Source organism: Mus pahari, chromosome 4 (genome assembly GCF_900095145.1).
Source record: "Mus pahari chromosome 4, PAHARI_EIJ_v1.1, whole genome shotgun sequence".
NCBI lineage: Eukaryota > Metazoa > Chordata > Mammalia > Rodentia > Muridae > Mus > Mus pahari.
Window position 1 is genome coordinate 77,178,492 of NC_034593.1, and position 13,233 is coordinate 77,191,724.

Consider the following 13,233-nt stretch of genomic DNA (forward strand, 5'->3'; position numbering starts at 1 on the left):
TGATACAATGTCGAGATGTGCACAGTGAGTGAGCACCATTCAGTCTACTGATGGCCGTAATGAATCTAAAGCTAGAGGCATGGAGACTCTTTCCAGCTGTCCTTGTCTGCATTGTCCCCTAGTCTGTGGGGGAAAACTCCTGGCCTGGACTGTTTCAGTAGCCAGCTTTCATTTGGTCTCAGGGCTTCAGCCTGGGGACTCTTAAGAACAGTCTCTTTTGCCTGTGCTCTCCGGGAATAGGCTTATCTATGTTACAGCCTTCAGTCCTTGAAGTCTATCAGGTCTCATTGCTCAAGATCAACTCCAAATGTGTTAAAATTTACTACTTTTGTGTATGATCCAGTAGCTATCCATGAGCTATAAGAATTACTAGGATCTCCTCTGTTTCATCTATTGAGTTATTAGTGATTATCTGACTAAACTGATAACAATTACTACATCGTTCCTAAAAGCCAGTTATTTAACTATTGCCCAATTTTAGTTTGTATCCTTGTTTAATATTTGAACTATTGTAGTAGTTTCTAAAATGCTTTACAACTCAGGTTATTTTGACAAATAAATAGTATTTTTTATTAATTCTTTGAAATTTTTTACATGCAATATTCTGATTATACTTATGTATACTCCTTCCTGAACTATCCACATACTTCCAACCTCTCTGAATTTCATGTCTTTTTTTTTTTTTTTAAATGGCCCAGAGTCTTATTTGTGTGGACACTTCTAGTTTCCTGGTCAACCTGTGAGGGTCCATACCTTACCTTCCCAGCAGCCCTCACTGATTCAGTAACTCCTCAGCCACTGATACAACTCAGGTGCTTCCCAGTGCATTGTCAGTTTTAGCCTGCACTACTGTAACTTCTTTAGTCGTGGGGTTGGTGGAAGAAGCGTGTGTGTGTGTGTGTGTGTGTGTGTGTGTGTGTGTGTGTGTGTGTGCACTACCACACGGAGAACAGAGGACAACCTTGGATGTCAGCCTTCATTCACCTTATTTTCTACAGTGTCTCTAATTCACTGCTGTATATACTAGACTCTTTGGCTTTTGAACTTCCAGGGCTTTTCTATGTCTGTCTGCATCTCTCTGTAGAGGTTTGCTGTGGTTACAGGTGCATGAACTACTGTGTCTAGCTTGACCTGGGTCCTTAGATCCAAACTTGGGCATCAGGCTTGCACAACAAGCACTGTACATACTTAGACCTGTGTCTGTATTGTATTGATATTTAACATTTCCTTAAAATATGATAGTTTTTCCAAGTGGACAGTAGCCTATTTTTATTGTCTTCGTTCCCTCTTCCTCTTCTAATTTTGTTATTTGACTATGTACCTTATGTGTATACTGTTGAACCATTGAGAGTTATTAACACTGATTAATAGTGTAGATAAATTATTTAATTTTAATGCTCTTAAGTTAGTTCTGAAAATGAATAGTTGTATTTATGTACAGATATTTTTATCAACATTGAACCTCATGTTTTTGTTATTTTTATAATTTAAAACATTTTTATAAGTTATTTTTAGGATTTTAGATTTGTTTCTTGGGCTCTTTTTTAGCTCAGTACTATCATTGTCCCATCCACATTATGTTCCCGAGTTTATGCAACTTTCTCAGACTCAGATTAAGAACATTTGGTAAGAGTTGCCCCCGTAATACTAACTGTAGCTGATAAAGCAGATTTGTAATGGCAAATATACCTCAATCTAGCATTTTGAATGTTTGAAATGATTTGAATTCTCCATAGGTACCATAAGTAAACTGGAATACTTTATTTTTCCCAAGATGTTGTTATTAAATTGAAAGGGATAGTGTATATATTTCAATTTACCATAGAAGCCTGCGTATAATGTGTTTTCAAGGGATCAAAAATAACCCCACTACTGAAAGCAAAAGTGCTTATTTGTTAACTTTAAAAGCTATAGAAGCATGCTGATGGAATTATTTTTCTTGACAATATTAAATAAAGCCTAGGGTGTGTGAAGATAAGTACCAAGCCATCTCTGTCATATATGGCATGTGACAAAACACCCTACAAGCCAAGGTTGTATAAAAATGATGACCAGGCTTGTTTCATTTGTCATTTAGATACAAAAGATGCTAGAACTAAAATAAGACACGTGTGCTTCCTACAGTACACTATGGCCTGCATAACAAAGAGTCTTTGTTCATTTTCTTCCCTGAAAGGCAGATGGGATGTAACCAAGTAACCATGGTTTTCTTTAAAAAGCTTCAAAAACACAGATTACTGACTCTCACTTGGGGTTGCTGCTGTGGTACACAGTTACCAAAGTCAAAGGGAGAGTAAATAGGAGTCATTAATATATATTTTACATAGAAACTGTTTTAAAGCATGGTTTCAGTGTCCCCAAGACAAAAATATGCATTTTCCATTTGTGATAATTTCTCCCAAAGTGCTTCCCCAGATACTATGTAAATAGGAGAAACACCTAAACAATATGTTATTACATACATACATACAACAATAGCTATGTTGTCATGCAGAAATATGGTACATTTTCAATGGCTGGCCTGTAATTCACTGTGTAGACCTGGCTGACCCTGAATTCACAGAAGTCTGCCAATCTGCTTCACTTTCTGACTGGTAGGATTAAAGGTACATGCTACCCAGCTTTTCTTTTTTCTTTCTATATGCATCTTACTTTAACCAGATACTCCAATGAATGAATTTTAATATCTGAGGTCATCATTAATATTTGCATTATCCCAGGCAACACATAACATTCTAGGTCTGGCCTATAGTTTGGTCTTAGTGCCCTAACTCTTTGCTGCCTGTAAGCAGATGACTGTAGCTGCTGGTACATTTTACATCTCCCAGACACAACATTTTCACACCTGCAAAATGGAGGGTGCTGATAGGCCTGGATGTTACAGAATTGTTTTGAATATAGTGGGTTTATTTATTTATGGCTCTGAGGATCTTTGTTTATATCGGACAAATAGAAACATTGTTGTCATGTGGAACATTCCTTTGAGTCCATACACTACTTCCTGGAATATTTCCAAACCAAATAATTACAACAGTCACTGACTTTTTTTGACATAACGTTTCTTTTACCATTCTCTGAACTGCAAGTCTTCATCTGTGCATATACATCAGATACCTTACTGTTATTTTTGACATTTACCCTCAGTATCATTATAATATAAAAACCATGAGGGAACAGTTGGTTCACCAGTTTTTCTATTTTAATCTAGTGTTTTGCTTTCACTTTGTCACGACTCTATCAGTATGTGCTGACACACTCTACTTTTAGAAGAGGATAAGCTCTACCTGTGTGCTGATTCCGCATTTCCGATCATACTGTGTGTACATGACAGCGTGAGATGGCTTTCAGGAGACCATCATGATCCTAAGCAGAGCCATAGTGGTCCTCTTGTGTTCCCTTCCGGACCCTTCTCTACGTTGACATCTTACCACTGCTCTGTACACCACAAAATGGGTCTTTGCAAAGCAGCACTCTTTACCCCTTTCAGGCGCTAATTCCTGCTCCAGACCTGTCTGTTCTCTCTTTGGCTCTCTTTCCTTAACAGTATTTTTCAAGAAAACTTATACTGTGAGGTGTAAAAGTCTGAGACTTGTGGATTTCAAAAGTTTGTTCATTTAAACAAATTTATGCACCATAGGATTTCTGAGGTTTCCTGCCAATTCTTCCTGTCTTGGCCTCAGCAGCTACAAACATGTTCCTAGAGTTCGTGGAAAGTCACTTCTGAAAGGTTGATCTGAGCTGCGGCAGTTCATATGTAAATGTCAAAAGGGAAGAAGGAAGGTTGCTGCCAGCTATGACATCACAGCAGCTGTGCTTACAGGATGGGCTTTGCACAGAGCTCTCCTGAGTACCTTACACATATGGCTCTTAGATAAACCTACTGAACAAAGGTCATATTTGAAAAATAGTGTGCAGATACTGAAATTAGGAAAAACAACTGCTAGCACAGCACTTTCAGATGAATACAAAGATGTGGAAAGGGAGTTTTAAATCTTACATTTGAGTTGCTAAGACTGAAGTTGAATTTGAGCTAAATTACTTGTTACTTAATCTCATTTTTTGTGAATAATCAGGTTTTATAAGTTACAAAATTCAATCTGGAAACATTATTATTTTATTAAGTAACTTCAAGTTATAGTTTTTCAAATTCAAAGAAAAGAAAAAGTTAATTTTTACTGGTAGTTAAGAGTCAGTTAAGTTTTAAGATGTCTATGAAAACAAAATTATTTTCATTAATCTGATTAAAAGATGATTGTTAGTTGCTTTGATATTATCCAGCTTTTCATATAAATTATTTAGATGCTTAGATCTTTGAAAAATGAGTTTACTTTTGGACATATTGGAGACCACGGTGAGGGAGCCTGGAGAGCAAGGAGGCTGCAGTGATGGAGGCTGAGGGGCAGGGAAGATGCTGTGATGGAGGCTGAGGGGCAGGGAGGCTGCAGTGAGGGGGCTGAGGGGCAGGGAGGATTTTATGAGGGAGGCTGAGGGGCAGGGAGGATGCTGTGAGGGAGGCTGCAGTGAGGGNAGGGGGCTGAGGGGCAGGGAGGATTTTATGAGGGAGGCTGAGGGGCAGGGAGGATGCTGTGAGGGAGGCTGCAGTGAGGGAGGCTGCAGTGAGGGAACCTTGAGGGAAAGAGAGGCTGCAGTGATGGGGGCTGAGGGGCAGGGAGGCTGCAGTGAGGGGGGCTGAGGGGCAGGGAGGATGCTGTGAGGGAGCCTAAGGGGCAGGGAGGCTGCTGTGAGGGAGGCTGCAGTGAGGGAGCCTGAGGGAAAGAGAGGCTGCAGTGAGGGAGGATACAGTGAGGGAGCCTAAGGATAGAGAGGCTGCAGTGAGCCTGAGGAACAGGGAGGCTGCAGTACTGCACAGTGCTGCTTCATCCTGCCTCTTGGGTACCAGTTATCATATTTATCATCAGGCTTGATTGATGACCCATCTTCTTAAATATTTCTGATTAAATAACCTCAGAAGAGAAATAAGTAAGAATAACTTTCTGTACCATATCTGAACTGGGTACATTACGTGGAGTATTTTTGTTAATTAGCAAAAGTACTTCTCAAGAAGTAGTAAAATATCCGGGTGTTCTGACACACTCCTTTAATCCCAGGACTTGGGAGGCAGAGGCAGGCGAATTTCTGAGTTTGAGGTCAGCCTGGTCTACAGAGTGAGTTCCAGGACAGCCAGGGCTACACAGAGAAACCTGTCCCGAAAAAAACAAAAACAAAACAAACAAAAAAAAGTAGTAAAATAATTTTTTATTGTAATAAGTTTACGAAGCTGATTTAAACACTCCCACTTTAAGTTGACGTCTGCCTCACTAACAGGCTACTTGCTACCCCAGAGATGCCACCTTGCTGTTTCTATGATATCACTGGTGCATTCTCAGACTGGGGGTTGCTGCTTTGCCCTACCATTTTCAAAAAATTTTGTTTCTTGACATTTTAAATTTGTTTTTTGTAATTTATTCTAGTTTATATTTTCATTCTCACATAATTATTAGTTATGATACTCCAAATTTCAAATTACTTATATTTTTATTGTAATCTCTCATGCTATTTTACCTTTGTTTTATAGGGATTAAAATGTTTATTTAATTCTGTTATTTTTCCATACCCTAACGGTATTTTAATGTTCTTTTTAATGAACATAAATTATATACTTTTTTGTATTCTTTAATCAATATTTATTTTTTATTTATTGTTACCAAGAAATTATAGCCAGTTTTAAATGGTGGTATTTTTTGCTTCTTCCTTTAAAATTCTGCTGATTAAAAATAATGTCCTGTCTAGCAGGTTAAATTGTACAGAGAATTCAATATAAGATGAGAGTGCCAGCCATCTCCCCGAACTGCCTAGCAGTTGTTACCCATCATATACCAGATAAGTAGGAGGAGGCATCGGCGTTAACTCTCAGCTCCTCTGCAGAGATGAATACACAGTGGAATGCTGGGTTAGACAGTGTTTTAAAATGCAGTGGTGCACCTTGGTATCTCCCTGACTCTTGCTTAGTTAAATGTTTTGTAGCATTATAACATAGTTGGATTCTGCTCATCTTTTAAAGCAGCTGTCAAAAAAATATGGGCCAGCATGGTAGAATGTATTAGCTCAATACATTGTCTCCATTTTATTATGAAGCTGCTGAGGAAGCCATGATATACAGCACTGTCATTACAGATCTATTGTTAGGATGGTTCCACAGTCTTCTTTGCACTGCCATTAATTTATAGCAGTAAACAATATGTAGCCTTCCAACTGCAGCAAAGCAGAATCTTTTAATGAGGTGGATGTTATTACCACAATAAATCAGTGCTTTCCCGTAATGTATAATTCAATGTGTGTATTCCCACTGTAACTTCTCTGAGTAAGCTGATAGTGTGTCATTGTCAGTGCACAGCTCCACTACTCCTTTTTTTTTTTTTTTTTAAACCTTCCTTTATTTGGTGACTTCTTTTTTATATGCTTGCAAATAAATGTGGTATGTCTTGATAGCTGTCCTGTAGCAGGCTTCAGAAACCAACTGTGACAATACCAGCCAGAATCGATACTGTGAGTTCTACTGTGCATCTCAGTATGACGCTTTTTCTTTCAGATGCTAGTGAAATCAATCCTAATTGGTCTTAGCATTATATTCAAGAAATGTGATTCTATAACTATCGATTCACTGAGGTACTCATTTGGAGAGTAATAAAAATAGGAGCAGATTAAGTGTATTCTTAATATGCTGCTGAACCATACAAAGGCACATTGATTCTGTTTTTAATTCATATAATTTGTCTTCTAGTGATTTTATTTCTTTTCTTCTTTTTACATGGTTGTATCTTGAGGGATAATAACTAAAATACATTTAAAAGCCCTCCACATTGGTTCTGTAACAAAGAAAGAATTTCTGGAATGATTTTGATTCTTACCATATATTTAATAAGTCAGGTATATTTCTTTGGTATTAAAACTAATAGTTTAAAAGAAGGCATTTTAAAATTAGTAATGTGACACTGACTTAAATTAGTAATCAATTGTATGTTTTTAAAGATCAAGTTGTAAAGTAAAAGCTGACAATATAAAACAATGTTCTTCAGAACCAAGATTCTGTTGAATGAGAATGATTCCAATTATTAACAGTTTTGAAGGTAAATTAACTAACAAATTAAGAAATATAGCCAAAATAATGACTTTAAAATGTTACTTATAGTCACAATATGAAAAGTATTTCAAGACCTGGTCTGAACATGATTCCCCTTTCACTGTGTGACTTCTGAATATACCTGCTTTAAAATAAGGTTATTTATTTTATGTCCTTATGAATAGTCAGATATTTTCTTGATTTCATAAATAACTTGTAAAATTTCCTGAGAGATATAAAACAATTTTGTGTCTCATTAGGGAAGTTACTTTTCATTGTATTTATATTTTGAGTAAGGAGGAGAGATTTTTCTATAGGTTGGAATATTTCCGTAGCCATTTCATGCCTGTGTCAAGCAATGTTCTGGATGCTTTATAGGCAATTGTTGTATTTAAACTCTTTTACCTTCTAAAAGATTACTCAAAAAAACAAACAAACAAACAAAAAAACAATAGTTAGCGTTCATTGAGTGTGGCCATACATGGCTTGACACCTTAATGTATATTCTTTCTTTTTACAAAACAACCTTCTGACTGGGGGGGAGCTTTCTAGCGAGTCCACGGCCTTCACTTTGCGTTACTGATTCTGGAACTTCTGTTGAAATGTTTTATTTTCAGTATAAGATCATGATGTTCTTACCATTCCTTGGGGCGTAGGATGGATAACGATGATGGTGATGATGGTGATGATGATAACTCATGCAGGCATTTAGAGGCTAGAAGTAAATGTTGCATGTCTTCCCCTATCTCTTCCTACCTTATTTTTTTGAGACATGATCTCTTACTGAAATTGAAGCTCAGTGATTTGGCTAAGCTGGCTTTCCAGCAAGCCCCATAGATCGACCTATCTCTGCCTCCTGAGCATTATTAGAATTGCAGTTCTTTGTCACCTTTCCCAGCTTTTTCATGGTTGCTTGAGATTTGAACTCAGGTCCTAATGATTGCAGTGCAAGATTTCACCCATTGAGCCATCTGCACAGCCCACTATCCTTGAACTTTTATTGAGCTTATGTTAGTAGAACCTTCTCATTGAGACTTACTTTCTTTCTCTTACAACATCTTTGCTCTTATTTAGCCCCTCTTTTCAGCTTCCTCCCACCCTCTTCTCAGAGACAGAAGTAAGCCCTCTAGCACAAAGATGTTTCTGGTTGCTGCTTCTAATTATAAAAAAAAACTATGTGTAACAAAAATGACAGGTTTGCCCATCTACTTAGTTATCTGTACATCCTTAGCCAAGCTGAGGGAAAAATGTGAATTTTTCTGTTTGTTCTTTGGGTATTGGCACTGCTGTTTTTCTAAATGCAAATACATATATGTTTACATTTTATTTCATGCATACTTAAAGAATAATCTTAAAAGAATGGAAGAAATAAAGGATGATTACATTTATATTCCTTTCTCTCCCACATCTTCTAATGGCAGCCAATAGGAGCTTTGAATCCCAAAAGAGCAGCATTCTTTGCAGAGCGATTTGAGTCATGGGAAGATGATCAAGTTCCAAAGTTCCACTATGGTACTCATTACTCAACTGCAAGTTTTGTTCTTGCGTGGCTTCTAAGAATAGTAAGTTCAATTTGAATAATAGACCGTGACTAAATAAATCCAATGTTTCAGAGACTGGGGAATGATTGGAAATCATCAACATGTTTTTTGAATATTGAAAATAGTTTTAAACAGTTAAGCTTTTAAATAAATGTGCCTTGGTCAATATTTCATGCCATAATCATGAAAGTGTTTCTTCTAGAACTGTGTGAGTATCTTCTTCAAACCTGTATCTTCAGATGATGNCCAGCATAACAGATTAGCTGGGCGCTTTTCAAGTGTAGCTTGTTAAAATAAGAAGTAACTAAGGCTTTGTTAACACAGACATATTTATACATTCTGGTACTTTCTTTTCTCTAAATAGAGTAAGATGTGTTTTCAAATAACCAGCAGTGTTGTGTATTGATAACATTAGTTAAGCAAGAAGTGTTTCTATAAAACTGAAAGGTGATTCATATACTGAAAAGTAATGTCTTTGGGAACCATTAGCAGTAGCACATCATTATTTAAAGCCTGTGAATAGAGTATGGACAGACATAAGTCAGAAGAATATGGAAGGACATACATCTTAGTGTATGGACAGACAGAAATCTTGGTGTAATTTACAGGCTTAGTTGCTGCCAGGTAATTACCCACAAATACTTGTTTAAGTGTTCTTTAACTACAAGGAGGCTTTTAAACCTCCCAAACATTTTTCTTTTCTTAATCATAAATTGTGAGCCAGCCATAACAATACAGAAATAACATATTGTACTATTTCCTGAACACTGAAGCAAATGCATTCAATTCATGTCTAAAAGCTATTAGCAATTTATTTTTGGCAAGGAAGGAAGCTGATGAAAATAATACTGATACCAAAATTTGAAGGCATAGAAACATTTGGGGAAAAAAATTAAGAGCTATAATGTAATAATTTGCCTACAACTTGCATTCTTTACATTGGACATATTACTAACTAATGACTACTATTAGTTTAAAATGTATATGTAAAGATTTATAAAAACATGAAAACATAAAAGGTTTTTCATTTATTTTTTAGGAACCCTTTACAACTTACTTTCTAAATTTACAAGGAGGGAAATTTGATCATGCAGATAGGACATTCTCCTCAGTCTCCAGAGCATGGCGAAACAGTCAACGTGACACATCTGACATTAAGGTACAGAAATAGTTCATTTTATGGTTCTTACAGCCAGGTTATTTTGTATTGAGTGAATGTTCCATATTTCTTTCTCCTGATCCTACCATATTTGTCAAATGTAAACCTCAGAGAATGGAACCTTAATTAAATGGCCAAGAACCATTGACCAAGATTTTTGTTTTCTTCTTTGTATGCGTCTGTCTGTCTGACTGGCCTGAATGTATTTCATTTCACTAGTTAGAAATTTCTAATTATATAATATTGTTCCTCTTCCCCACATCGTTTGAATTGTGTGTATATAGATACTATGCTGAACACACTTCCAAACATAGTGAAGAAAATTACCACAGCATGAAAACAGGAAAAATCTCAGGCATGTTTATTTGTATCTCTCAAAGGTCTATTTTTAAAATAATCACTATTGTAGGTACTATAATCCTTGACAGACTTCTGCTTTTATCCTCAGAAGTCCAATAAGGAACTGGATTGGGTGCTGTTAAAGCATAATGAGATGTACCTATTGTTTTTAGGCCCCTTATAGTCTTATAAAATAATATAACTTATACATAAATAATTATACCATGTGGGGAGAAGAAGTACCACATAAGAAACAGGCATTTGACAGAAGAAAAGTTATATTACTATGCATGTATTACTATAGAACATGCACAAAGTTTGTGCTGGGGTGATAATGCCCTGCCACATTGAGATATGCTACTTTACTAGATAAAAATGTATTCTTCTATTTTATTTGACATAATAGATTACAATATTGCTATATTAGAGATACTCTGTTGAAGATTCTATTATATGTAAAAGTAATATTTTCTATTGGAAAATCTGTCAAGATTTTTTTTTTTATCCTATAATATTCTCTGGAGCACTATTGTCAGCAGTGGGTCACTTAGCTGGCTCAGCAGTTAGCGTGCTTGTTGTATAAGCTAGACAACCTGACTTAGGTCATGGACCCAGGTAAATATGGAAGGAGACAGCAAGCTCCAGAGTCGTCCTCCAAACTCCACACTCATGTGTTGGCACGTGTGCATCTACACACGCATCACAAAGAAACAACAATAATGAAAACAGTTTCAAAAGAATCTTTAGATAAATTCTATTGATGGTGAGGTACATTTGATAGAAATAGTATGGAGATTTAATGACTGTTGTTGAAACCTATTCCCTATTCCTCTATTCCCAGCACTTATTTCATACTTAACTGTCAGGAAGTTATAAGAGATATGGATGGATACATGAAAAAAAAAATTGATGACCTGACTTCTTTTTGCCCAAATAAAGACTTTAGGATTTTCTTTTTACTCTGAATTCTTTATCTCGTAAGCCTCGTAACCAAAATATAACTTTGTACTTCATTTTGGTAATAGAAGAATATACTGGATTAGTATAATTTTGAGAATGATTTTTCATTCTTTATTATAGAAACATTGACTGCCTTCGGCTTTCTGTTTCTATTCTTCCTAATACCGAATTCTTGGTTAAACTTGGATGGACAGGAAGTATACATGATAGATTCTTGTGGTTTTCTTCTCTCTTTTTTCATATAATACCAGACTTTTCTCTCCGATTTCTTTTCATAGTATTATATTTATTCTAAAGCAGTTTTATACATGGATATAATGTATCTGTGTTTATTCCCAATTCCCTCCTCCCACTACTATCCTACCTTCCCCCAAGCTATTGTTCTCCTTCATGTTTTCCTTTTCTTTATTTTATTTTATTATTGAAAACAAAGGTATTTTCATAAAATTTATTCTGATCAGGGTTTCCTTTCCCTCATCTCCTCCCATATTTCCTACCCTACCAATTCCGCACCTTTTTTCTGTCTCTTTTATGAAAACAATCAGGCCAATAAAAAGACAATGGATAAGGAAAAAAACACAGTATGAAAAAACTGGTAGACCCCCCCCTCAAAAAAAAAAAAAGAAACAAAGAAGACAAGAAATGCATACACAGACACTATAAATTTCAAGTGAAAATACCAGTAAGATTTAGAAAATACAATATGAAACAATTAGCAACAAACCTTTAAGTTTATTTTGTGTTGGCCCTCTACTGATGGGAATGAGGCCTGCCTTTAAGTGTGGTTCACAGACACAGTGACATTCCCTTGTTTCCTCTATGAGCCTTTGTCAATTGGATGTAGTTTCTTGGCTAGCGACTAGAGATGGTACCCACCTCCTCCTCTCAGTGCTGGGACCCAATCTTGCTTGAATGTATACAGGCCCTAGGCATGCTGCTACACTCTGTGAGCTGATGTGTATGTCAATCCCTTGGTGTCTGGAAGACACTTCTTGCTATCATTCATCCCACCAGCTTTTACAGTTTCTCTACCTTCTCTACTGCCTAGTTCTTTGAGCCCCGAGGGGAGGGGCTTGAGGGATACTTCCCACTTCAGACTGAGTATTTCAAGGCCTTTCACTCTGCACACTGTCCAGTCTGGGTCTCTATTTTGTTCCCATCTGCTGAAGGAGAAAATTTTTCTGATAATAGCTGGATGAGACACTAATCTTTGGAGACAGCAGAATGTCATTAGGAATCATTTTATTACTATGTTCCTTTAGCACAATAGTAGTTTTTGTTTCCCCCCTAGATACATGGCCAGTTTAGTCTCAGGTTCTTGGACATCCTGCCAGTATAACTGTACAACTTGTAGCTCTTATTCCAGAAGCACAAGCAGATGAAAAGTGAATATTATTCTCATATAACTAATTAAAATGTCATCTTTAGGCTCTTCAGTGTAGAGAAAATTCATATTTATTTCATTACTTGTTCTTCCTTGTGCCCAGGTTATACATACATACATACATACATACATAAATACATTATACATGCATTCCTGGACTGTAGTTTACCCTCCCTCTATTCCTCCCAGCCCTGGCCCCTATCCACACCTCCTCTGTTTCTCTTCAGAGAACACCTGAAATTCTCTCTTCCATGTCTTGTACTGTGTTGGTGAGTGTGCTGGCTAGTTTTATGTCAACTTGAAACAAGCTAGAATCCTTGGAGAGGAAAGAATTTCAATTTAGAAAATACCCCTAGAAGACTGGACTGTAGGCATGCCGGTAGAACATTTTCTTAATTAAAGATTGATGTGAGAATGCCCAGCCCATTGTGGGTGAGACTATTCCTAGGCAGGCAGTCCTGGGTTCTATATGAAAGCAGGGTGAGCAAGCCCTGGGGAGGAAGCCAGTAAGCAGTACTCTCCATGGCCTCTGTGTCAGCTCCCACCTCCAGGTTGCTGCCATGATGAAGTTCCTGTCCTGAATCCCTTTGATAATGAATGATGATGTGAAAGCACAAGCTGATGGGCATGGGCATGATTGCGCACGCCTTTAATCCCAGCACTCAGGAGGCAGAGGCAGGGGGATTTCTGAGTTCGAGGCCAGCCTGGTCTACAAAGTGAGTTCCAGGAC

At 37.0% G+C, this 13,233-nt stretch overlaps 1 protein-coding gene across 3 annotated transcripts in view; it reads left to right on the forward strand.

Annotated features, from left to right (window-relative positions):
• The window catches only part of Lrba (LPS responsive beige-like anchor protein), a 537,266-nt gene that overhangs the window by 390,602 nt on the left and 133,431 nt on the right, over nucleotides 1-13,233 (forward strand). For all 3 annotated transcript variants that reach the window (XM_029537235.1, XM_021195949.2, XM_029537234.1), the window contains exons 45-46: nucleotides 8,542-8,682; nucleotides 9,701-9,820. In XM_029537235.1, the coding sequence (XP_029393095.1) occupies nucleotides 8,542-8,682; nucleotides 9,701-9,820 (261 nt within the window). The remainder of the gene's footprint in view (nucleotides 1-8,541; nucleotides 8,683-9,700; nucleotides 9,821-13,233) is intronic.